This window comes from Colletotrichum godetiae (genome assembly GCF_030913485.1).
Source record: "Colletotrichum godetiae strain CBS 193.32 chromosome Unknown BDP55scaffold_5, whole genome shotgun sequence".
In the NCBI taxonomy this organism is placed as follows: Eukaryota; Fungi; Ascomycota; class Sordariomycetes; order Glomerellales; family Glomerellaceae; genus Colletotrichum; species Colletotrichum godetiae.
Genome location: NW_026851253.1, coordinates 1,733,551 through 1,758,100, shown reverse-complemented (window position 1 = coordinate 1,758,100; position 24,550 = coordinate 1,733,551). Strand labels below are relative to the sequence as shown.

The window sequence follows — 24,550 nt, the reverse complement described above, 5'->3', positions numbered from 1 at the left end:
GAATGGCAGGGCTTTGCTGTCACAGCTGTCCGTTTCTGTTTCGAACAAGTACCCACATCCCGTCTCGGAAGCTAGTAGTTTATGCTACGTGTAGATCGCCCACTTCCCGTGTCAAAGATGACAAACCTCGACTATGAAGAAATTCGATGAGACATTGCGAGTTTTCGTGAGACTCGCGTCGCGAGGACAACAAAGATGCTTTCGACATGGTATGGCATAACAGGGACTGGCTAGACAAATCGTCTGGTTCTCACATCACATCTGTAATCATGAATCTGCTATTCGCATTATCTCGTGGTAGATTAGACCGAAGTCTTCGGCATTCTTGAATGGCGACAAAGCTGAAATTAGTAACGATAAAAAGAAGCCAGAAAGCTATGTATGCTGAGACCAGCCTCAGTCAAATTCGATGATACCCAAGCCAGTCTTGAGACATTGATGAGTGTATCGTCTGCCTATTCAAACCTCCACGAGACCCTATGATGCTGCTGGAGTCTGTTGATTTTAGGCTGCAGCCTGCATTGATAATCGATAGAATTCTGGGTCTTCTGACTGGCTCATTTCACGGCCGTTGAATCCGTACTATACAATGTCCTTCAATTATCAAATTTGCGTTCTCATAATTCGTCCGTACTGTTACCTTATTTTACAACGCTCGGCCATTTCTAGCTTTCTTGATCACGAGTATGCTCCGGCGGTCCGGCCCTTCACGGGTCCTCGGCGAATGTGGACCCGGTCTCCGGACCGAGATCTTTTCAGACCCGGCCCAAATCACCTCTTAAATGCCGGTCTTACGTAAGATCAACGCGCATCTCCTGAATCTTAGGCAGCCGTTGGAAGAAAGCCTGCGGGCGGCACAGATTCATTCCTCTTAGTTCATTGGTTAGATATCGAAACTACGAGGCCAGCCACTTTCATGTGGATACGCTGCGCCTTTGAAGGAAGGGCGCTAGTAAGGTAAGCATTTTTGGCGCAGTACTTATTAGACATCTTGTCCCCATGCGTGTAAGCACCAAAGTCCCAAACTTTTGGCCTTTTCGTAGACTGTGGTGGCTGAGTGGCTCGCAAGGGGCAGCGAAATTTGACCTCGTATTTTCAAGTTCTTGCTAGCTGAAGCTCATTCCTCCCGTCGCCGGATGTCTTTCATATCTCGTACTAATCTCTTGAAACCCGGGGTTGCTCCTCGATAAAGCAACAAATTGCTCATCATGATCCTCGACACGGCTTCTCCGTCAAAAAGAACCCGGGAGAGCACATCCAAAGTCCGAACCGGGTGCAGTACCTGCAAGGCTCGCCGCATAAAATGCGATGAAGCGAAACCCGTTTGTCGACGATGCGCCGTCGGAAGCCGGACGTGCGAGTACAAGTCGACAAGTCCAGGACGACCACCACGCCACCATGTAATAACCGTTTATGTGCCTCCTACGAAAAGTCAACCGGCATTCTTCGAAAACACAAGTGGCCTTGATTTCTTTCACACCAATATCGGCACGATACTTGACGGACAGTTTGACTCGGAGTTTTGGAGAAAGCTTGTACCACAACTATCACACTCGGAGCCGTCAATCCGACATGCAGTGTCGGCAGTTAGTGCCGTCTATCGCGATGTTGAGTCATCGCTACGGCATCCATCAGGATTCGTGAAGGCCAACCCCGAGGCTCAGCGGGAATGGAAGCTCGCACTCAAGAGCCTCTCAACTCGAATTCAGACGAACCCAAACTCCAACCTGGTGCCTTTGGTCTGCTGTCTTTTATTCACGTGCATCGAGTTCCTCAGGGGTGATGCCGACTTATCAATGCTTCACATCCACAATGGGTTCAACATCCTCGCCCCCCTCCGACCCAACAGCGGCGCCACACCGGAGACAGGGCCAAGGCCCCCTTGCAACGATCTCAAAGTGATTGAAGATCACATCTTTCCGATGTTCTCACGCTTGGGCATCCTCTCCTGTCTCGCTGGCAGGTTCACCCCGCCAGTGTACCTGCATATAGTCGAGGATGACGCTCCCCACAAAGACTTTGAGGACGCCAGGCGGCGGATATTCGCTACTGCTGACACCTGCATTCGGTTCATCAGCTCTGTCACCCCCAAGGCAGATACCCTTCTTGTGGGTATCGATGACCTTGTTGAGCAAGCTAAGCTGCAAACCAGACTAGAAGCATGGCGCACGCAATTCGACGATCTGTTGAAGCGGCTGCAGGCTGCCGGTAACCCGGCTAACCCAGACGCAGTCAACATCCTTTTGGTGAACTATAAGGTTGTCTACATCTGGACACGAGTCTGCACTACATCTCAGGAAACGGACACCGATGTTTACCGGTCAGACTTTGACGAGCTGGTGACCTATGCGGAACAAGTCATTAAGCCTGGCAAGGAGAAGGCAGCACCGCAGCTCCTGTCATTCGACGTTCAACTTCTGGCACCGCTGTTCTACGCCGCTCTGAAATGCCGCCACTCATCAATACGAAGACGTGCCTTGGAATTGCTCCGTCTGGCACCTCGACGGGAAGGCTTATGGAACGCGCATCACGCATACCTCACGGCCAAGCGCATCATCGAGCTGGAAGAACAGTTTCTTGGTGAGGATGGAGCATTGCCCGACGAGGCGTCGAGGCTGTTTGGTTTGCCTCTGCCCGATGACCAGTCGCGAGTCTACAATTTGTGCGAGCTGCCCTTTGACTTCCGGGTGTTCGATCATAGCGTGGTGGCCAGCCCGACATGCCCGGGCACGCTTGAGGCCAAGTTCCAGACGAGGCCGATGGGTTTGTTTGGAGAGTTCCAGGAATTTACGGAGTACATCAAGTTATGATGGGGTGGATGTCTATCAATTGCGCCTTCTATGTTCTAGATCCTTCCTTAGTTTACAGCCAGTACTATCTTCGCCGTCAATACAGTCCATTATTTAACTCCACAGTCCGTCTCCGAGACTTCTTTTACCACCAGAAAACCAAACCATCCTCATGTCTGTGCCCTTGTTTAACCGAGTTCAGGCATGGTTACCCTGAATCTCTTCCATGGATGAGCTGCTCATCTCAAAAGCCGCCTTCCTGGAGTGCTTGACAGACCAGGCTGCACTGCTCCATTGCCCACCGAACCCAATTCCAGGATGCAGAACCGTCACCGCAAGAATCGCGAGGAAGATCATCGGTCCCTCCAAAATCATAAAAGATACCTCGTCATTAGCAATGGGCCCGTTGAAGCCCTGCTGCAGCTCGGCAACACGGTACACCGAACGGATGAAGACAAGCAGAACAGCCGCGCCGAGCGCCCACTGGAACCGATTAAATTTCTTTGTCGACCTGAGATCGGCGAACCGTGACCCGCCCTTGCTTCCTTCGGTGGTCTTGCGCAGACGGAAGACGAACTCCAGCCACAAGAGCATGAAGACGAGCAGGGATACGACTTGGAAAACGACACCCGCAACCATCATGGCCCTTCCTGTCTCACTGCCAGAGTGTGTGTCTGCGGTAGCTGCGATGCCACCACCGGCGCCTTGGAGGACGAGGGAGATGAAGTCGCTGGTCATGAAGGTGATTGCATAGGTTCGAGGGCTAAAGCGGGAGATGTGCTGGCCGTGAACAATGATGATGCGGGAGAGGCAGAGGTAAAGGGCGCCGGCGAGGAAGGCGGGTGCGATTGTCAAAGGAACGAGGTAGCTGTGGTCATTTTGTCAGACACCTTCAGATGCCATGGGGGGTTGAGGAACAGCTGGGTTGAAGACTTACATGATGAAGTTATTAAAGTCGAATGGGTTGTTGTGAAGCATGATTCTGCCGGCGTATCCGACGACCTCGAGGACGAGACCACAGACCATGCCAACCATGAATCCCCATGTCTTATACCGGATGCCGAGACCGATCTGCGCGATCAGAAGCAGGCCAAAACCTGCGGCATAGACTGCATTGCCGGCAAGAGTTGGAAGGTATTCAACCTGAGCGCAGCTGAGGGGGCATGTTTCCACAGTGCAGTTGGCATTTGTTAAAAGAGGGCAAACTTCTGACATCTTGTCGTGGATATATAAAGGCTGGGCAGAGGAACAATAGTGTAAAGAAACTGAGACAGGAGGAACCTTTGAGGGACAGTGTTGCAAGTTGGTGAGCCGATCAGATGATGCGATCTCGTCTACTTACATATATATCTACGCACCCTCTGCGCCCTTCGCATCGTCGAAAACAAATATCGAAAATTCCAATCCTCTCGCAGTCTCGCAGTCGACAGCTCTATTCGGAAAGGGGCTAGACAGTTACGAAATGGCCGCTACAGCCTACAATCCTCATGTCAACATAGCCTCAATACCGAAAGCCACATGGCATGATTCGCCAGCTCGCATCTGACACCGAAAGACTGCGAAAATAAGTCAGCGTCGACCCCTTGCGCCATGTCCTTGGCACCTAGCCAAGTGCAGCCGAGCCTCTCTAAGCGAGAGCTTCCGATTGGGGACGGAGTCTGACTCTCGGATCCTGCTAACCAAGATTCGTCTAGCGACTGTCTGGGTAGGCGCCCAAAGATAGTTTCGTACAGTTCTAACGTAAATAGGAAATAATGCGACGGGCGATGTACGGGTCGCAATACGATTGCACAGAGGGAATGTGGTTTGATAACAAGCCAACATATCAAAAAGCCCGTTGGCGTTCTTGCTGACATGGTACGCGTTCGTTGCAAAATCTCTCCGAAGATCTTCGCTGTTTAGCCACGTCATTTTGCTCCGCCACTTACCTTAACTTGATCACTCCTCTTTGGCAGGCCATTGACGCCTTGACAGAATTATTCGCGAACAAAGTTGCTGCCCGGTGACCAGTGGTACAGATGATGATGAGTGTCTGAGAACAAGTCCACATGCACGGATTGCAGCCGCAGGCTAGTCACAGGAGCTTCATAACTTATTCTGATAGCTTGTTAGATAGGTTTGAACGTCTATCAGCCTGCCGGGTAATAGACCCAGGCTGACCTATTTGCCTCATCTTTGAAAACGAGGGAGGAAAAGTCATCGCCCAGTCCAGGGGTTCTACCTTCGGCAAATCCTGCTGAATTTGTTGTTCACTTAAAGTGTCAGGCAACTGAACAGAGTGTAGATTTTGTCATTTTTGCCAGCTGCACCGGACTCGGTGTCCGTAGGTTGCCTGCATCCAGCAAACACTCCGATGTTGTTTTCGTTCACCAAGAACGGTCTTAGATCCGTCATATCGCGATCGTGGTTACGCCCGAACTCTCCAAACAACGGATCAAGTGTCTTGACTGAAATACGGAAGCAGAGGGAGGGCTATGTCGAAAACCTAGAGTACATGTTGACCCACGAAGACTAGATAGAAGCTTCTGGCCGTTGACTCAGCTGGTGCAAATTCTAGCTGCAGCTCGCGAATGAAGAAGTATCCAGTCACGGATATCATCTCTTCAACATGCATTCAACTCAGGAATAATCAAGGTTTGTAGTCATCCATGTCAAGGTACCTTAGGGACTGCTCACTTGCAATCATATCATGATTGCCCTGCCTAGACCTGCCTACCGAACAGCCAGTGGTCCTTAAAATTTGATTAAGAAGGTGGTGATGGACGACTTATCGCGACGTTCTGCGCATTGTGCTATCCTCGCTAGAGAGGAATTATATTTTAGTAGGCAAAGACAGGACAAGCATTCATGGAGGAATGTCATGGGAGTGGTTGAATGTTCGACTTTGTTGATGTAGCCGAACGAACTAATTTTAGCTCGACTTGAACATCCAGTCGATTCTTTATCTGAAGTCGTATCCAGTAGTCACAAGCCAAGAAAAAGTCCATCGTTGGTGCTGTGTTGGGCCAGGTAAACGTGCTCCTTTGTTCGTCGTGAACAGATTGATTGACCAAGTGAAAGTCCTGTTCACCGCCACATGAAACCTCGCCAAACAACGCAACGCAGTCTCAGGAACTCTTCACTTCTGGTACGTGGATTTTGCCAGGCATGAGTTCTTATCCGGGTCTGGGAGAACGAGAGTATAAATGGCCGATAGGAATCGCCTTGCCTGTTCCTACTACCTAGTACATTGATCTTCTTAGCTACCCCACGTTACTTATACATCACAACCAAGGCTGTAACACATGCATCCAAGCTAAATACAACAGAAAGCTCATACAATTCCAAAAAGGAGACGCACCCCACGTCGAAAGAGTACATCATGGTAAGTAGAGAGGACTACTGGCGTAGTTACGTTACTTCATTGAGTTCAGCGCAATTAATAGGATCGCTAGGACCACCGTGATGAGCAAAACGAAACGAAAGAAAGTGAACAAGAAACACATAGAACTAGAAGCGACAAGACGAGAAAGGTAGGACTTATAACCGTGGCCAAAGTAATAGTACGAGCTGTCGTAGTAGTAGTAGTAGTAATAGTAGTAGTGGTAGTAGTATTTAAGACTATGAAGGATAAGGACTAACTGAATACCTAAGCTCCGGTTAACTAGAGCGCCCTTTCTAGTTATAAAATATACTATATCACCTTATAAGAGTATATAATAAAGTTAGATAATCTATTAACAAATACTTTTTCTATACCCGGGCCTGATTAATTATTGTTACAGCCCTTTTAAATTTAAAGAGTCGATTGATAAAGGTCCCTAGCTTATGAAAATAAATAACTTTAAGAATTGTATCTCATATAGAATAAGCTATTAAGATTAGTAGCTAACTTTATAAATAATATTAAGAAAAAAGGTAGTCATTTAATATGTAGGCGCTACGAATCAGTATACGGGCGCCGCTCTTAGTCAGGCGCCGCCGTCCGGCGCCCTTATTAGATAGAATCTTAATTATTAAGATAAACATTTTCCAGTATTATATTGGAATTCCCCGTAGTTCTTTTGTTTTTTAATTTTTTCTTAAGCTTTATAGGCCCTGATTAGCCCTAAGCGGCGGAGACGGTAGATGGACGTTCAGACCGGTCAGACGTTTTTGTGAATCTTCACGACTTCAAACGGATCATGCCTGCGTTGAAGCTGCTGTCAGATACTCCAAAGTACGCTGAGTTGAGAGAAAAGCCCTAGAGAAGAGCATCTTGTGGAGAAACCTCTTGTGGAGGGCAGGATCAACAAATGCTTGGCCACAACGTGGATTTATGCGCGGTTCGGCCATCACGAACAAGACTTGTTGGAAGTCGAAGATTGCCTCCACCTGGCAACAGGGAGATCGAGGTCAGTTGTTCAAACGTTTTCAGCAAGGTAGTGTTTGAACAAAACAAGAAAGGAAGTCAAACAAGGAGCTGTTCAACTTGAAGAGGTCGGCTGAGCGGGCCAGGTAAGCATTCACCATCGCACATATATCGCGGTAAGGTAACTCGTGTTACCTCTGGAGCCCTAGAAATGTTTGATGTTGCTTTGTTTGTGCTGAACAGGTCCCATTTCGACACGTCATATTCTATGCCACGTGAAAGGCGTGCAAGCAATCCACTTCGAGCTGTGTTCGAAGCCCTCAACTTTGCAAAACACGGCTATGCTGGATAATGAATTTGAACACGCTGCCTATGCCAGAAAGAAAGGTATAAATAGTTGAGCTTATGATGAGGTATACATGTAGTCAACTTTTAGTTGTCGGTACCTCTGATCTCACATTGCCATCACCGTATCACGACTGTCAGGGCCAGCGAAACAATTAACCTGCGTCGAGCAAACATATCCATCACTTCTAAGGACACATTCAGTAGGGTAAATTTCACAAGCCTGTTGTAGTACGTTGAAAGGAGACCCCAAGAGCGCAGTACTACAAGGGTGCTTCTCACGAGAATAACAGTGTCAACGAAGTCGGAGACGGGTTGGGATGAGAAAAAGAAACCTGGCTCTGAAAATGGTAGCCAAGGTTCTGAAGGAGGCTCGTCCAACTCAGGCGGACAGGCTAGTGGGAATGCCGGAAACAACTCTGGTCGAGGCACGAAAAAGTAGAAACAAGAATTTTCATACGAACATGGGCGCCAGCCCAGGGGGCCAGGGACGACTCAAGTACTTAGGCAACGATGCCGAGCAGACTCCCGCATTGATATTCTAGCCCTGCAAAGACACATGTATGAGAGTTGAAGACATATGAAAGCAAACGATAGCCAGTACTGGCAGAGACCGACACTGGTGGAGGGGTCATCTACAAATACATTTGCTCATTCTAGGAGGGACTCTACGAACGGGCTCTAGTCTCAGCCCGACGCACACGTATGGTACTCAAAACCGAACCATCTTGTGTATTTAACCCATTGTCAGGCTCGTTTACCTAGTCAATATCAATACGAAAATCAGCACCGCATTCGACTTTTCCCTCAAACTTATGTCTGCGCCATCTATAGCGTGTGAATAAGTCAGAGAGTATTGCGTGAGTAGACGGTGAATCACGATATGAAATTTCCTCAAGAGGGGTGGTGACACGGTGATTAATACACTGATAAGTCTACGTTCAAGTTCGTCTTGCTGGAGATCTCAGATACTATAAAGTCCAAAGAATTTGCCTAATACTCAACCATCACTACAAACGCAATCAAAATCTAATGCATATCAACATCACACGATCTTCGATAATAGACAAACACAACATTCAAAATACCCACAATGGTCAAGGAAAAGATGGACGCGAAGGCTGCGGCTCACATCAGGGAGTCAGGTAACGATGTACGAGCGACCCACCCGTCTTCTGAAAGACAACATTGAAGTGTTTACAGGGCTGATAGAGACACTAGAAAAACTTTCTTAAAAAGGCCGAGGCTGCCGCGAAGAGAAAACACCCCAACGGCCCGGCCTATAGCCAATCTGGCGGCTCTGGCGGTGGCTCGTCCAGCTCTGCCGTACAGCTTGATGGAGGTGCTGGTAGTAGCTCGGGCGGCGGCTCGGAGGAATAGTTTCAAAACCCATCTTGGGAACAATATTTTAGCCTCGAAACCGCTCTAGACATGCTAGGATTTGAATACATCTAATAGGTAGGTAGATTTGGTAACTTGCATCGAGACAGGGTCTGCAGGTAGTGGCCCTCAGTGGATCAAGTTAACATCAATGCAATCAGTAGCAGTGAGTCGAGGAAATCGTTTCCTCATCAGAACCTTACGTATGTCACACGGGCGATCATGGGGATCTTTGGAAGATGCAGTCAATCGTGTAGCACCTTGTGGGACGTAGTTGTGGACGAAAAGATGTATATTTCATGACTTTTCCATCTCGTTCCCCTTGCGCTATCTAAATCCCGACCAGGAACCAGAACACCGAGCCCCCGTGAGTGTAAATGCTTCCCAAAGTATCATAACAGCGAATATTTCCCCTCAAACACCCCGTAATGACTATTTTTGATCATTTCCTGTCATGCGCCCCTCACTACCTCTGCGAAGGGTACTGATATCGCGGGGCTTGCAGTTGCACCTCTGTAGCCGGCATCTCAACAGCGCCAGGCGGCGGCTGCGGCACCTGCGAAGGAGGCTGTGACGTCACAGGTATCGAAGCAAGCTCGAACACGCCCTCCTGTTGAGAAGGTTCCTGCGGCGGAGGAACGTAAGCGGCTTGTGGGTGATGACCCCAAGCGCCTAGGTTCTGCTGCTGCTGCTGCTGAGGCTGGAGCTGCGCATACGGTGGTTGAGGAGAATTCGTCGCCCATGTTTGGCCTCCGGGACTCGTAGCCGTAATCTCGGAGACGGGCCTCCAGCCGGATTGCTGCTGCTTATTCTCGTTTTTGTATTCTTGTGCGCCAGTGTATGCGGCGTATCCACCCGCTCCGGCCCCGGCGACGCTTGCGGGCGGGCTATATTCCGTAAAGGGCCCGTGTTGTGGGTTGTTGTGGCCCGTGGCACCGATGCCGCCGCCGAGCATGGGGCGGTGAGACTCGTCGTGGGCGTCGCGGCTTCGCTTGATGCGCCAGATGAAAGCGGCGAGGCAGACGAGGGCGATCGCTCCCGCGCCTGCACCGACGCCGACGCCGATTTTCGCGGTTGTACTAAGGCCCTTTTCTTCTTGTGGTGCGGTCGATGTCGTGGGTGTAGGTGTGGATGTTAAAGTGATGGTTGCTCCGCCTGTGGTGGTAGTCATCAAGGTAGTAGGCGTAGCTGTCTTTGAGGTAGATAATGTCACTGAAAGCGACGCCGTGGCGCCTGTCGCGCCAAGGTTGAGGAATTGGTCTTCGGTCAGGGATATCGGTGTCTTGGAGTCTGAGCAGGCGGTGCTCATGGATTGGTATACTGTGCGCAGGGTATCCTTTGCCTCTTTTCCTAGACAAGTTGCGGCGTTTGTGACGAATTTGCCCTTGTCATTACTACAGAGACACTTGTTCATCGTCGCTACCGTGTCGCCATCGCATTTGCTCGCATCTGAGGAGGCGTAAAGGCATGGTTGGGCGGCTGCTGGGTATAGATCAAAATTGTTCTGGTATTTTGCGAGGGCTGGAGCTGCGAGGAGTAGAATGCTCAGCAGGGTCCTCGTTGATGTGCTCCTCCGCGCTGACGCCATTGTGAAGAATTCGAGGGGAGTGTGCCGCTCTCTCCGCCAAGGTCTCGAAGTCTATGGTGTTGACGGTTGAGAACCAGAAACTTTGGGGGCCGATGGATCGATCGCTTTTGGGCGGTGGCTGCCGTAGAGCTATGGGTCGATCGGCAATGCGCGTCATGCACTCGACCAGCCTTGATGAAAGTTTAACACGTATTTCGCTCAATTGAGAACCTTTCCAGACCCAAACGATGTCTATCTCGGTGTTGTTGGCTCTGTCGTCTGAAGAGTTCCTGCTGTCTCCACGGAATCGGATCTGCTGGTCAGGGATGGTGATGATGGATGGTCAGGGGGTGCTGGTTCAAAGCAAGTTCGGCCGCGAGTGGGGGAAACAAATCGCAAGATACTTAGTGCGAAGGAATGATGAAGGAGGCGTGACGAAGGGTTTTAAGGAACTGTCCGGAACAACGATTATGAATCTAGTCAAGAGCCGAGCTAGAGCAAAGGAATGGCTGGAGTGGCTAGCGCAACGACGGACGGATTGACGGATTGGAGGCTGAGGCTTGGATACTTCTCAGATGGAGACAATGGACACGGGGAGAGCGCGCAGAAAATGACGGAGGGTGGTAATGCAGCGGTGCAGTACAGATGATGGGACTAGGGGGAGGGAAGCTTGTTTCCCTTCTTTCTTTGCCATTACTCGACGATGTTTGGTTCGTTTCTCTTTTCGCCTCTATGTAGGGCTGAAGGCTGAGCATCAGCGCAGGTACATGCAACCATTCATAGACACAAATTGGGAATCAGATGCATGGTGGGACAAGAGACTGGTCGAGGCACGAAGTAATCTTGCCTAGGGGCTGTGTTTGCTTCTGGACGTTCCGCAGGGAAAATCTTGAGCAAACTGTGAAAAATGCTACTCTATGGAGAACGTAGGTGAGATCGAAGACATGTAATCGGGACGGGACAACGAAGCAGACTGGAGCATAGCGTCGGAGGATCTGCGACCCTTGCCGGATTCGACGAACCGGGCTAAATTTAGAGGTTCACAAGCCCCAGTCGTCTGGGTCGTCTGGATGACCGTCAGCCACACACCCAGTCCTGCTGTGCTCCTTTGGTTTTGTTGAAAAGAGTAATCCATTTGAAAGAGGACGAGAACAAGAATGAAACGGCCCTCTGTTATCATATCTTGCCCATCCTGAGAGTAACGCGCATCATCGTGCCATCGTCGAGAGGTGGAAAAAAGTATGAATTGCATCCAGGTTGAGACAGACCGTCTCACCAGTCTAGTGAATCGTCACTACAGAACACCTTGCCTGAGACCATCAGCAGAAAGTTGACATGAACACACCTTCGGGTACTTCATCTCATCTCATGCCCAACCCCCGTGGATCAGCTTCCCCGGCAACCCGGATGCCGCTGGAACCGGAGGCAGTAAATTGTGCACACGCAAGGTACTGGCCGTGGGCAAAGACAGGGTCCAGAGCGAAGGATCAATCATGGAGTCGTGGCACGGTCGTTCGGAGGCTGCGACAACGGCCTGAAATAACCGTCAAGCCACGCGAATCCAATCTCCTGAATATCGCTGCCTGCGCCGGAGCTTCACCACGAGCCTCGAGGGGAAGAGAAAGGAAACAGTGCCTAAACCGACAGGGGGAGGGAGGGGTCCAGCCACTTTTGTCAGGCCGTCAGCATCATTTCATCTCACTCACGAGTTACAGTTTCCCCCACTGGCTCTTAGTGACGCTATAATCTGACTAACCTGAAAGCGGCCCTTTTTGGAGGCTGCCTCCCCACGCAGCTCCCTTGCATCATGTCATTGTGTCTTAACAATAGAAGAGAGACAGTGCATGCTGTGGAATCTGACTCTTCGGACCGGCTGTCAATCTAGCTCGAATCATTCGGAAGAGCCGTGGGCGCTTAACTGGCTATCAAGTACGCGATGTCGTACTGCCATATCTGATATGTTCATCTCCTTGTGTAACATTCGGGAATCGAAGAGGTCCGGGACAGCTTGTCTAACACTGCACAAAGAGTCGAACAAACGTAGGTGGCTTGGATGCTAGTTGCCCACCTCGAGTCGAGTGACACCGAGAATCTTGCGATACCTTGTCAGAAACAGCTCCCTTCTGGTGTTTGGGTCTATTCAAGTCCTGCGAAATGAACATACGTTATCAATTCTACCAGGTTCACCGGTAGTGATTCTATTTCTCCTCATCGCCGACCGCAGTAAGCCTGCCGACGACAAGATACTTGCTGTCAAAGTTCTCCTCCCAACCCTGAAGCGCCTCAATCTCGTCCGGCCCCAACCCCTCAAGCGGATCCAACGGGCCGTCCAGGTCCTTCGTCAACATATCCTCATCGAAGCTGCCGAGCGCCAGGCCACGGGAAGCATCCCGCCCAGCAAAATTGGAGTAGGGCCCGCCGGGGCCGTAGAAATTGCGACCGTGGGAAACGTCGAAGACGCGGCCGCGAACGGCGAAGTAGATAGGCATGTCGTTCTCGCCAGTGAAGGGGAGGAGGGTTCGCGGGTTGAACACGCGGAAGACGGTCGCGGCCGGCTCTTTCGGGAGGACCGCTGGCGGGGTCGGGCGGAGGAGGACGTAGATTGTGTAGAAGTTGACGAGGAGGAAGAGGATGTTGAGGGGGGTGAAGAAGGCATTACTATTGGATCAAGGAGGTCAGCTAGATTCTGTTGGGAGCAGAGGAGGATCGTCGACTTGCCCTTGCTCCACGTGCAGCTTCACTGCCTCCTCCTGGAGTCGCTTGTCGACGTAGTCCATGGTGGTTTGAGGGCCGGTTCGAGCGGATGGTTGCTGGATGTAGTTGCTCGATCGAAAGCAAGGTCTTGAGCTCGACCTTAGAACTGACTTCTTCTAGGGATCAAGGGTTGATTCACAGTCCGAATCGTCCGCGCGAGGTGAAATGCTCAAGTTGTTGTCAAGTGAAGCATTGCGAAAGCGATCCGCCAGACTCCGTCGGAGCTCTCCAAGTTCCCGTCGACGGCTCGGGTCCCTGCTGCTCCGTGCACTGCCGAGCTTTGCCCCACCAATGCCACCGTCTTATGTCATCATGAATCCAGACCCGCAATATCCACGTGACGTAATCTTCGTCAGCAGTCCAGCTCAGAAAACTGAAGCTCTCACGACTTCTCTGAGCCACCCAAGCTTGCGGGTGATCACCTCAATGGCGAGGGAAAGCCTTTTGTATCTTGGGAAATCACGCAAATCTTGAGCTTCTGGTTATTCAAAATGTGGTGTAGTAGTAATTGACCCTGTCGCAGACTGCGCGGAGCTCTCGACTGTAGCCTGACGACTGACGACTGTGTTACGATGAAGGCCGTGGAGATTCGCCACGTATATGTATGTATCAAAATATTTTCTACTACTTTAGTTATTTGAAAGGTACTTCAACTCTACCAGGGTGCCATGATTCCGCGATGCAGCTGTCTCGGTTCACATCACCTTTTGCCCCCTTTTCAGGATACGATACAAGGTGAGGAGCTGAGAGGGCAACTTGCTTTCAGTGAATCAGAAGAACCTTGGGAAACAAATTCATTGGCATCAAGCGCATTTTATGAGTATTGAGTGGCCCGAAAAGCCTGAATCTGAGTATCTACATAGTATAAAAAAATTTCAAAGGTAAGTACATTGAAATGGTGAGACAAGTACGTTCGTTGGGCCATCCCGCTCAGTCCGCCATTCCTCAAGGGCATCCTGTCCGCTTAGCATAACGAGCACCGCTTATCATCTGTCCGACTTGATGAAATGAAGTTACTCCTGCTGGACTTCGGCAGAGCGCATACCGCGGGTGATGCGGCTCATGGGGAGGGAAAGCTCGCGGGTGACTAGAGTAGTGCCAGGCATGGGGTAGGACTTGGCGTTTTGGTAAAGCGAGAATCTATCGATAGATATTAGATGTGCTACTTCAAAAAGCAATCAATCAGTCGGGCTGCGGGCACTTACTTGGGCGAAAGACCGGCAGTATTGGAGTCGTAGACACCAGGAAACTTGGCGGTAGCAGTGGGAGTCTTGGTGCCAGAGCCAGTAACCTTGATTTGGCCGCAGTTGAAGTAGAACTCGGTACCAGAGGGCTTGTGAAGAGCAAGATGCTCAGGGCGGACCAAATAGTCACCAGCAGCAAGATCCTTAGGGATAGTGAAGGTGATGACATTCTTGTTGTACACGCCCCACTCAGAAGCAGCGCCGGTAAGAGGGAACTTGGTTGGGCCAGACTCGTACACCTTGAACCAGGCGCCGGAGCCGTCGTAGCTCGAGAGGTCGCTCGTGGCCTTGCTCATCCAGACCTGGAGGGGGCCGGGGTGCTGGATCTTTGCGCCGGCGTTCATCTGGAACCCGACCGAGGAGCCTGCGGCGACAGTGGCGCTCTGCTTGGCGGCCTGGGCGCCCGTGTTGCAGCGGAAGGTGTTGCTGGTCATGATTGTGTTGGCCTGGGGCTGGTAGCCTTGGGTGCTGGCGCGCATGTAGTCAGCCGAGGCGACGCCGTTGACGACCATCTTCTCGAAGAAGTAGTGAGCGGAGACGGAGTCTGCCACGAGGGCGGCAGTTGCGACGACGGCGGCAAGGGAGAACTTCATTTTGAGGATGAGATTGAGTTTGTTGAAGTACAAGAATAATTCTGATGAAAGGTTTGGGGTTGAGAAGAGTCTGAATGCCTGTTCGTCAAAAGAACGAATGGCTCGGCTGGCGAGGAACGAATGTCAATAAGACAATGAGCGAAGTCAAAGGCGAGGAACTGAAGCGTGATAGAACGAAGGCAGGAAATAATAGTTAGTAGGATGTCATCTTTATAAACTTGAGTTCCTGGATTTATGTGTCAAAGTAGGAGCACCTCTCGTGGTAACCCTCCCCTGGAGGTCCAGTGTTCCTGGAGCTGCAATCCAGATCAGTCGCTCCTTGAAACGAGCATAATGCGAGTTCCCTTCGAAAAAGCAGACGAATTTTCACAGCTTCCTTATCTAGACATCGTGTAAATCCTTGGGGTTGCAAATCCGAAGACCTCACTGCCGCCTATGTTTAATCTAGTTGCTTCCATCAGGAGCTCGCATCCCCTGTTGTCTGTAAAGACTGTTACGAATAAATCCAACAGGCTCCAACCAAATGGCAAAAATGAGGTGACACAAATAAGTTCTGGACCGGAACGGGCCTTGGCGCTTTGCCTTTCGGATCATGTTGGTGGGTTTCCGATCAACTCGGATTTCTGGGAAGCGGGAAACCCAGCGTTTATCCAGAACGCTCTAGGATCCTGTATGCCCAGTGTGAGGATCAAAGACGGAGTCGCAACTCCACATTCAGCCTAGAATGACTGAAAAATCTTTCCCCCTGACCACGTCTAGACTGGAACAATGCCTTTAACAATGCTTTTACCTCCACAACCATGGTCTTTCGTCACGACTTGATGATGAAATCCTGGCTGCCAATCATTGCGGATACTCAATATTTGACACGTCATTGATTCGAGGACTTCTCTTTGGTCAAGGCTTATAATTGAGGGCTAGTGATATCTTGCGCTCCAGTTATTGATGCTGAAATGTGACCGCACGACTTTGAACAGAATGAAAGCTATGTTGCACTCAAGTGCTAATTAAGGAACTCTGCATGATCTTTAGCTTCATATCGCCGATTTCTTGGGTAAGTGCCTGAGATGAAGCATCGAAAGACAACAAATTCTTGACGGACTGTTGTGGTACCTTCCTACCCAGCTTTCAGCCTCGAACAAGCATAGCATCTTTGAGGATCGGATATTTGGTGTCTCTAAAAGCACCACGACCTCCGTTATTTTACTACTGAGCCACCCTTGCCTGAAATTCTACACTGCTCTATCTCAGAGTCGTAGATCGTCCGAATGGCGAGGCTCTTGCCGTGAACGTTGATCGTCAACAGCATCTTGGAGGCTAGTTCAGATGCAATTCCCTGACAGGCTGGAGTTAGTAAGACAGTCCATATGAAAAGCAAACTAATCTACATAGATAGTGCGCAATTGTTCTTGTGCTCGCTCACTTGAGTACTTCTAACGCCGGATGGGTTATTGAGTAGGAACGTGATGGGAAGAGGAAGGATGCATGAGCGAGTCACTCGTTTAGAAAAAGAGGGTCACTCGATGTGGGCCCTGCAAACAAGATTGGACTACCTTGGGGGCTCTGGTAACGCTTTATTAAGCGGACACTGGAATCAAGAATCTGTGTGGCACGTATTTTGTTTAAAATACCAGCTGTATCTATTCCTGATACAACGCCTCATATGCCCAATTATACAAAGTAGGTACCGTGTTCCGATTCGCCGTTCCCATAACCAGAGGTTTTCCCTCATTACATTGATATTATTTAAACAGCAGCGGCAAGCTTCAGCTCCTTCTCGACAACAGACACATCGTTCTTCTTGTCGGTCGTCTCCTCAGTACCGAAAGAGTCACGTCCATCAGCGAAGACAGCCTCAAAGTCATACTCTGACCAGCGGATCTCGGGAGCGAGGCCAGCGAACTTCCAAACGCCGTCGACCTTCTTGTACCAGTGCTTGTTGTAGCTGTGAGCGTGGCCCTTGACGGCCACCTCCTTGCGGGAGGCGTCGGTGTACTTTTGGTGGGGCACGCGGAGCTGGTGGTGTCCGATGACCTCGGTCTCAGACACCTTCTCCCAGCGGGTGCCGCCGATGAAGTGCTGGGTCTTGAGGAGGGGGTTGCCGAGGACGGACTTGTCCGAGATCATGGCGATGAACTCCTCCGCAGGCATGGCCTCCCAGATCTTGTCGAGGAAGGAGCGGTAATCAATCTGCAGTCAATTAGCAAAATATTCGGTGTGAAATGTCAATCGCGTGGCAACTTACGCGAAGCTCAGGGGCAATGCATTTCCTGAGACGATCCCAATCCTTGGAGTCGTAGCTGTCGGCCCACTCGAAGATGCAGCCAGAGAGGCCGAGGTAGTCTGGATAAATTCGTCAGTACTCAAGCCGCAATTGTGCATGATGTCCGTGACCTACCCTCGAAGGAGATGTTTCCAGCAGGGCTCGCCATTGTGTCTGAAGGTTATTAGGTAGAAGTAAATACAGGGAATTAGCTGGTATAGCAGTCAAGGGAACAAGGGAACTCAGATGCACTTCAAGGAAAGGATATTGAAGAAGTTTATAGTTTATCAAAAGAAAATCAGACAGGACGCAATGAACAGTCCGATGTTGAGGGATCGAAGCCCATCTCATGTTAGTTCCCAGCAACCGGACTGCCGCCAGACGCCCGGGCCCCAGGAACGGAGGCCCGGTCGTCGAACTAGCGGCCCCCGCACGCCTTTGTGCGTGTCCGAGACCCCTATTTTTGGCGCCATTTCACCGGACTCAGGTGGGGAGATGCCGGCGTGCGACCACGTTACCCTTCGCGGCTGAGACGAAGGCGCGAGGCGATCTACCGCCATACGTTAGCCATGGAACGGATGTCATGTAATCGGGAATTGCCGGTGCTTTTCAGTGTTGACTCTGTTGGTCTGATCACTGCGAACGGGCAGGAAATGAAACAGCCGCTGCGTGCTTCCATATATGTACCTATGTGCGGGGAATGGGTTCATCAAATCGAAAAACAGAACGTCTTTCTGTCACTGTTAAGATGGCATTGAATTCTGCAATATAGCTTCCGAGCGATTTTTCGTACAAAATGACATAAGGGTCCCTGAATCACACTTCCAGTATTCTTTGAACATGAAATCCCTTTTGGCCGATCTCGCGTCGCTTCGACGATGTGTCAGAGAGTCTTACAAGTCCGTTGACTAGGTGTGAGATAGCCTAGTATTTGTGGTTTTAACATTGATGAATTGCTGCAAGATTTCAATTCTACTAAGTTATGTACTTTAAAGGTATGGAGCCACAGTCTTTTACGTCCAATAGCAAAGCCAGCCGTCTGTAGGTACATACATTTAGCCATGGACTTCGCATAATGCTAATCGCATCTATCTCTTTATCTGGCTCGCTGCCTGCACCAAACGCCGCCTCTCTAATGCTCTGGATGTTTGTATGCCTCCAAGGATTGATAGAACCACAGCTGGAAGAGCATGGTCTGCATTCAATCGAATGCTGGGCTCGAACTCACCCTTACTCCATGAAGCACTGAGCTGACCTCCACCCCACTCTATCTTGTCTTCCCACCCCCATGGCTCTTTGTGCAGGATCTGTTGGAATAGCGATGTGTTCTCTGGTATGAGCTTGACAAGTGGATGTACAAAAGAAATCGGCGGGAGATCGGGCGAACAGTCCGCCCACGAACCGAGCAGGTTCCCCGAAACCCCAAGAAAATATTGATTCGTCGTCAGACTTTTTGATAAGTTCTTCCTGAAGCCTAAAGAAGGCCTTCTCTCCCTCCCCGTATAGCAACGGCATATTGACATCGAACAGGCCCATGAGGGAGTAAGCTTTATCCTCCAAGCGTGTAGTCTCCCTTCTCGTAGCCCAACTCATCTTCTTCGCCACGGAGAAGTTCTGATGCACAAGGTCGAATTGTGTGGAGAGGGCCGCGATATCTATCGTCGTCATATCGCTTAGAACCCGAATGAAATTGTTGCAACTCATGTCGAAGGTACCCTCACGGTTAAACTTGGGCCCCGTTGCACATTCAGTGCCATTAAGTTCAAGTGACGGGGTCTCTCTTCATTGGACCTCAAGTTTCCCCGTTGTGTCTCCTCTGAATGTATCAGCAATGGATGGATGTCTTCCTCATCAGCCTTTCAGATTTGATGGACGCAATTCCAACACTGGTCGTAGAAGTATACCTTGGACGCTGCTAGCAACTCCTGCAACGTCCAACCGCGAGTGAACCATCAACTGTTGGCAAAGGATGAGGCTTTGTACGCAAGCTTGTCATTGACGAGAACGTCGTCGAGGTACACGTAGCACGCCGCCGCCCGCTTGTGCCATTCAAACATAGAGTTGATGGCCTCGGATAGTTCGGCGCTGCTGCTTTTGTCAATGCAACAAGTGTCGATCCAGATCCAATCCAGTTCCTGTCGGCGAGCAACGTGACACATGCCGTCAAGCTTTATGATTCCCCCGCTGTATCCGTTCTTCTGGAGGTCTTTGACTGTCAACTCGTTGGGCTCCCAAGTGTGGGACAAAATGCCGTACGGAGGAATATCTGTGTCAAAGAACTCGCTCAGTTGGAACGTAGTTGTGTGAAGCAGCCGCATGTTGGTGATCTTTCGTATTGTCTGTGCTACCGAATCGGATACTACAAAACGAAAGGGACTGGAGCTTCTGGAAGAGAACGTGTATTGGAGTTGAGTTCTAGTACAAGGTAGGTAGACCACGCTTCAGAAAGCGATCATGGAAGGCAAAAGACTCTCTCTTATCACAATTGAAGTGAGGGGTAGGTGTATGTGAATATCCGATGGTAGTCAGAAAAAGCGGGTGATCAGACATAGGTGACTGCAAGTAAACATAGCCTGCCGATTCGCCAAGGCAATACGACACGACGTTGTTTTAGCTGACGTTGCGTGACAGTTCCACCGGCTTCCGTCAGTCATTGATCCTGTGCCATGAAGTCCTATATCAGCGTCATAGATACTGTGTGTACATGTACTCGTAAAAATCCCTCAAACCGGTTACGTGTGTTTCACAACATTGAGGCTTTGGCATCCTCAGGAATGGTACTATATCGCAAACAGATGGCACTGCAGTCTTAACAAATGAGGTGGTGGAAAGGTGGCTTATAGCCAGGAAAGCTCGATAGCCGGAAGAAAGTGATTATAGAGGGGGCACGACCTTCATAAGCCCTGCCAGGACTCCAGGAAGTAAGGAATCGCTTATAAGGAGTTGGCATTTGATCACTAGCAAATTCGAGACGAGAGTGCGTGGCTATGATGGATCTATGTTCAACGGCAGGCCATCTGAAGAGACCCCCTAGCCTAGTTTTGTATGTATGTCTTTTCAATACTTACATCATGAAAGGAAGGTCGCCTGTTGCGAAAGATTGCCCCTAAGCTGATGCGGTTCACTGTTTCCTTGCTTTGGTTTGGTGCTAGCTGAGGGGTGACTTGAAGCCAAGGAGAAGAGGAGTTTAGCGTTGCAACGTGAGAACTGCGGGACGGTAGGGCAGTAGTCCGTAGTCACCACTGGAACCAGGGGCGCGTCCCTGGTACAGCAGCTGAAGGTTGCATGGGTCGACAGTCATAGTCTGGTCGGGATCGCTGCGAATCAAGTCACCGTGGCTGATATCGTTGGTCCAGGTAGCACCGCTGTTGGCCTTGCCTGCAAAGGGGTTGCTTTCGGTCGCGGCCTGTGCCGTCCACGCTCCGCCGAGGCTGTTGGCCGTGAATGAACGGAAGTAGCGGCCGTTGGCGCCGATAGCCTCGACAATCATGAGGTACTGCTTCTTGCCCTTGACGGTGTAGACTTGGACGGCCTCGAAGAGGTTGTTGGTCGTGTCGCTCATGACTACCGTCGAGGCAGTGCCAAAGTTGCCCGGAAAGTTGCCTATGGGCATGCTAGAGCGGTAGATCTTGCCATTGTCGCCGGCGAAGAAGAGGTACATGTTGGTGCTGTCGCCGATGAGTGTCTGGTCGATGGGGCCGGTGCTGGAGTCGGAAATGGTTCCGGAGAACATGGGCTGCGCCGCAGACCACCCGTTCGCGATGGAAGGGTCACTAGACGTCTTGTAGGAGAACTGGGTCGGGCCCCATTGGTAGGCAAGGACCCAGATGTTCTTGGGACGGAAGTAGAAGATGGTGGGCGCGACGGCGGATTGGGTCATTGCATTTTGAGACGCCGAGCCCATCTGGGACCAGTCGGAAAAGAGGCCAAAGTTCATTGAGCCCCATGTCGAGCCTTGGTCGTGAGTAGAGGCGTATACGAGGTGCTGGCCGTTATAAGTGACAGTGGTGAAGTCCTTGAGCGAGGCCCATCCGGATTTGGGGGTGGCCAGCGCGCCGGTCGACGTCCAGCGGTAGTTAGACGGGAGGTCGCATGTCTGGGCGACGACATCCGTCACGGACGCGAGGAGCAAAAGAGTGGTTGAAACCACGCCCACATTGGCTTTAAGCATCATCTTGGCGTTCTTCGGGAATATTTACGAATGGCGAAATAAGCTTGAGTCTCTTAAGCAGGAACCCCTTGATTAGTAGCTGTCGGCAGTCGTCCGATCTTTATATCTCCAAGAACTGTACGCTTACTTGGTAGTGATTGGCCGTCCTAATAGTTTAATGCGAGTTGTTCCCTATTAGTTGCACGCCGGCAGTTGCTCGCCAATGCGAGACAGTCCGACAGAGTCGCATTAGAATACGAATCTAATCAATCTGGCATTCGTGGGTTAACAAAACTGAAACTGGACTATGCTGCATGCAGACTGCCGTTTGTGCCGCGTGGTTTACCGCCTCCATTACTACCTCTCATATTGCCTAAAGTAATTTGGAGAGTATGATCCTGTGCTACAAGCCCCTTGCCGACCTAGACATCAACGGATTTTGCGGCTCCGGGGCCGAATTAAGATTGTTCGCGAACGTTTTCGAAAGCTTTGCATTCAGCCGGCGGATCGCATGTGATGCGCACCAATTGCGGTCCCTCGGTTTCGGCTGCAGCTCTCTTAACACTCGCGCAGGTTTCCATCGAAGTGCATGTTGATCTTGGTTTCCCCAGACTTCTCCTCCATTCGGACTGATCGCCACAGCGCCAAAGTTTTCCCCGGCTTGGCAGTTATGTAACCGCCAAAGACCGATTGGTAGTAGTAGACGCAATGGATTTGCTAGTCGTGGTTAAGAACAACATCGTTTGCCTCGTGTTGAGACCGTGTGCTACAATAGCTGCACGAGTTAAGGTTGAGAAACAGAGGGTTGGAGAGAGTGGTGTTTAGATGCGCTCACGAGTGCAAAGCAAAATCATCCTAAGACAATTAAGGTAGATCTTAGCACAAGGCACTGCATGAACTTCGTCCGGACTTCATCAGTTGAAGTTGGTTGATGATGTGAAAGGCTCTTCACCGGCTGACATACATGTGAGCAACTGGAAGTCGGAGGTGATCCAGCCCACATCAATAAAGTCATAACGCACACATCAATATTTCGAAATGAAGTGCAAGAGAGTTGGAGAATTAACTTCATGAATCATAGTCGATGAAAACTTCTCATTCCATATAATATATTAGATGAAATCCCCACGGACTAGTTTCGCCTACTGCTCGTAAGAAGCCGAATGTTCCGTACCACTTGGGTGAAGTTGGAGAGGCTATTTGATCGTGGGCCTGGGTTCAGACATATATTCCTAAGTAAGGTCAAGTATCTACATTGTTCACTAAGTACCTAGTCTTCTGATGCAACATGGATGTGAAACTCGTCATTATTTACGCCTATCTCAAGTATCACAACCTGCTACAACTTCGTCTCCGTACGTCTTTATAATAATTCGTAACCTGTCGAGACTTCCCACGCAACCTTGAATTACCGACTTCGCTCTAAGATCCTAGGATCAATGTAAACCTCCGACACAGCGCGGTTCAGTCATCTTCCTTCCTCGGGATGTTGAACGGAGAGTCACGCCCAGTGTAGATGAAGCCATCATACACGCAGGCGCCAGCGATACCGCCGACGATAGCAGCAGCCCATGGCGCCCACAGCCAGTAATAAGAGTCATGAGTGAACACATCTGAGCCGTAGCCAACGATCGCCAACGCGATACGCGGGCCGGTATCTCTAGCACCGTTCATCGCATACCCAGTGTTGATGCCCAACGCGGAGCCGATGGCCAACAGAGCCAAGAACATGGCGAAGGGTTGCGTACCCTTGGGAGGCGAAAGGTTGTTCTTGTCAGCCAGGGCAAACACGATGGCCACCAGCGCGGCTGAGGCAAGGAACTCGGTGTAAAAAGCGCCGGCATGAGGAAGTCCAGACTTAGGGAAGGTAAAAAAGAGGCCTGCAGTAGCGTGCTCGCCAACCAGAGTACGGGCAGTGCCGCCCTCGTATGCCGCGATGCTGGTGGAGTAGTTCAGGTAGACAGCAAGACTGGCGAGAGTGGCACCCAAAACCTGCGCGGCCAAGAAGCTGGGCACCTTGCGCCAGGGGAAACCGCGGAAGAGAGCCAAGACGATTGTCACGGTTGGGTTGCAGTGTCCACCTGATACGCCGCCGGACATCCATACGGCCATAGCGACGCCGGCTGCCCAGGCGAGACGGCACTGCAAGAAGTCACCGGCATTCTCGCGGATGTCGGCTGACTGGTAATTCAGACGAGTCTCACATTCGACACCTGCTCCGAAGAGCAAGATCATAAAGGTACCCCAGAATTCACTATGGATGTATGCGGTCAGCATCGGACTAGTTCTGGAACTTCACTGCCGTGAATGATCCCGGCGGGGCAACCTCCGGTGGGGAACCATGTTCACAAGTGAGGTGATACATAGATGGGTGATTCTAGTACTCACGCAAACTCCTCACGCCAGTAATGACGAATTTGTGCCCAGGTATTTGGTGGCCTGTCACTAAGCGCCCATTGCGGCTTGTGTAGGCGGGTCTCTTGATGAGCGGCGACTGGTGCGGCCGGCAGCACCGGTTCAACGTCTTCGTGGTGTGGGTGAACTTCCTGCAGCGAGGCACGTCGCATGGATAGAGGCGACACGAGCCGCTGGCCACTGAACGATGGAAGTTGAAATGTGCCGGTGCGTCGTCGATGCCTTGAGAGAAGCGGCTGGCTTTCGCCCGGGTCGTGGATTGATGATGCGGGAGACATATCCTGGCGCGTCGTCGATGGGTTGTATGATAAGCTGTGCGATGTGATGCCAAGAGTATCCTGCCTTCGTACCTCCAATATCAACAGCGGCTGATCTAAGATGGTTGAGGTAGAAAGACAGGCTATTGGCGACGAAGAGGAGGTAAAGAGACAAATTTCTATGCTGAGATGACGATGTCTTCATACGTGGCTGTTGTTTTTGTTTGCCTCTCATTGATCCACCAAAACCCGGACAAAAGCACGGTGACTTCTGTATCCCGTATCAAATTGATCTACATGTTGCATTGCGTACCCGCTCACTAGTTAGTGTGGTTCCTGAGGCCAAGCTCCGATTTGGTGGTGCAAGGAGCTGCAAGACAACAACTCCGTATTTATCTGTGGATTTTAAACACTATTATGGAGAAGGCTGATAAGTTATCGCGCAAGCAAGGCCAGTCGATGC

At 50.6% G+C, this 24,550-nt stretch overlaps 11 protein-coding genes across 11 annotated transcripts; 2 read left to right on the top strand and 9 right to left on the bottom strand.

The window, feature by feature from the left end:
- Positions 1 to 1,208: 1,208 nt before the first annotated feature.
- BDP55DRAFT_543358 (uncharacterized protein) lies at positions 1,209 to 2,810 on the top strand (the record flags this gene model as incomplete). Its single annotated transcript, XM_060568402.1, has 1 exon — positions 1,209 to 2,810. One exon carries the CDS (start codon positions 1,209 to 1,211, stop codon positions 2,808 to 2,810), a length of 1,602 nt encoding a protein of 533 aa, XP_060434827.1.
- A 177-nt stretch (positions 2,811 to 2,987) lies between these two features.
- BDP55DRAFT_690837 (RTA1 like protein-domain-containing protein) lies at positions 2,988 to 4,004 on the bottom strand (the record flags this gene model as incomplete). The annotated part of the gene is made up of 2 exons (XM_060576907.1): positions 2,988 to 3,657; positions 3,727 to 4,004. The coding sequence occupies 2 exons, from the start codon at positions 4,002 to 4,004 to the stop codon at positions 2,988 to 2,990; spliced, it is 948 nt and encodes a 315-aa protein (XP_060434826.1).
- A 4,553-nt stretch (positions 4,005 to 8,557) lies between these two features.
- Positions 8,558 to 8,844, top strand: BDP55DRAFT_724676 (uncharacterized protein; the record flags this gene model as incomplete). The annotated part of the gene is made up of 2 exons (XM_060578917.1): positions 8,558 to 8,617; positions 8,686 to 8,844. 2 exons carry the CDS (start codon positions 8,558 to 8,560, stop codon positions 8,842 to 8,844), a joined length of 219 nt encoding a protein of 72 aa, XP_060434825.1.
- A 454-nt stretch (positions 8,845 to 9,298) lies between these two features.
- Positions 9,299 to 10,546, bottom strand: BDP55DRAFT_318058 (uncharacterized protein). The gene has a single exon (XM_060566745.1). The coding sequence runs from the start codon at positions 10,430 to 10,432 to the stop codon at positions 9,311 to 9,313; it is 1,122 nt and encodes a 373-aa protein (XP_060434824.1). The 5' UTR covers positions 10,433 to 10,546; the 3' UTR covers positions 9,299 to 9,310.
- A 1,621-nt stretch (positions 10,547 to 12,167) lies between these two features.
- BDP55DRAFT_649628 (membrane-associated progesterone receptor component 1) lies at positions 12,168 to 13,499 on the bottom strand. The gene is made up of 2 exons (XM_060573922.1): positions 13,130 to 13,499; positions 12,168 to 13,069 (listed from the first exon to the last, which is right to left on the bottom strand). Exons 1-2 carry the CDS (start codon positions 13,186 to 13,188, stop codon positions 12,610 to 12,612), a joined length of 519 nt encoding a protein of 172 aa, XP_060434823.1. The 5' UTR covers positions 13,189 to 13,499; the 3' UTR covers positions 12,168 to 12,609.
- A 679-nt stretch (positions 13,500 to 14,178) lies between these two features.
- On the bottom strand, positions 14,179 to 15,182 carry BDP55DRAFT_701331 (glycosyl hydrolase family 61-domain-containing protein; the record flags this gene model as incomplete). The annotated part of the gene is made up of 2 exons (XM_060577919.1): positions 14,371 to 15,182; positions 14,179 to 14,305 (listed from the first exon to the last, which is right to left on the bottom strand). Exons 1-2 carry the CDS (start codon positions 15,000 to 15,002, stop codon positions 14,179 to 14,181), a joined length of 759 nt encoding a protein of 252 aa, XP_060434822.1. The 5' UTR covers positions 15,003 to 15,182.
- Positions 15,183 to 16,748: 1,566 nt separating this feature from the next.
- Positions 16,749 to 17,434, bottom strand: BDP55DRAFT_627788 (scytalone dehydratase; the record flags this gene model as incomplete). Its single annotated transcript, XM_060571807.1, has 3 exons — positions 16,749 to 17,192; positions 17,248 to 17,345; positions 17,401 to 17,434. 3 exons carry the CDS (start codon positions 17,432 to 17,434, stop codon positions 16,749 to 16,751), a joined length of 576 nt encoding a protein of 191 aa, XP_060434821.1.
- Positions 17,435 to 18,405: 971 nt separating this feature from the next.
- Positions 18,406 to 18,798, bottom strand: BDP55DRAFT_649624 (uncharacterized protein). Its single transcript, XM_060573921.1, has one exon. The coding sequence runs from the start codon at positions 18,778 to 18,780 to the stop codon at positions 18,496 to 18,498; it is 285 nt and encodes a 94-aa protein (XP_060434820.1). The 5' UTR covers positions 18,781 to 18,798; the 3' UTR covers positions 18,406 to 18,495.
- A 419-nt stretch (positions 18,799 to 19,217) lies between these two features.
- BDP55DRAFT_627786 (heterokaryon incompatibility protein-domain-containing protein) lies at positions 19,218 to 19,583 on the bottom strand (the record flags this gene model as incomplete). The annotated part of the gene is made up of 1 exon (XM_060571806.1): positions 19,218 to 19,583. One exon carries the CDS (start codon positions 19,581 to 19,583, stop codon positions 19,218 to 19,220), a length of 366 nt encoding a protein of 121 aa, XP_060434819.1.
- Positions 19,584 to 20,452: 869 nt separating this feature from the next.
- On the bottom strand, positions 20,453 to 21,436 carry BDP55DRAFT_543548 (alpha-L-arabinofuranosidase axhA-2; the record flags this gene model as incomplete). The annotated part of the gene is made up of 1 exon (XM_060568416.1): positions 20,453 to 21,436. The coding sequence occupies one exon, from the start codon at positions 21,434 to 21,436 to the stop codon at positions 20,453 to 20,455; it is 984 nt and encodes a 327-aa protein (XP_060434818.1).
- A 1,079-nt stretch (positions 21,437 to 22,515) lies between these two features.
- BDP55DRAFT_574497 (MIP family channel protein) lies at positions 22,516 to 24,435 on the bottom strand. The gene is made up of 2 exons (XM_060570760.1): positions 23,804 to 24,435; positions 22,516 to 23,669 (listed from the first exon to the last, which is right to left on the bottom strand). The coding sequence occupies exons 1-2, from the start codon at positions 24,106 to 24,108 to the stop codon at positions 22,880 to 22,882; spliced, it is 1,095 nt and encodes a 364-aa protein (XP_060434817.1). The 5' UTR covers positions 24,109 to 24,435; the 3' UTR covers positions 22,516 to 22,879.
- Positions 24,436 to 24,550: the final 115 nt, after the last annotated feature.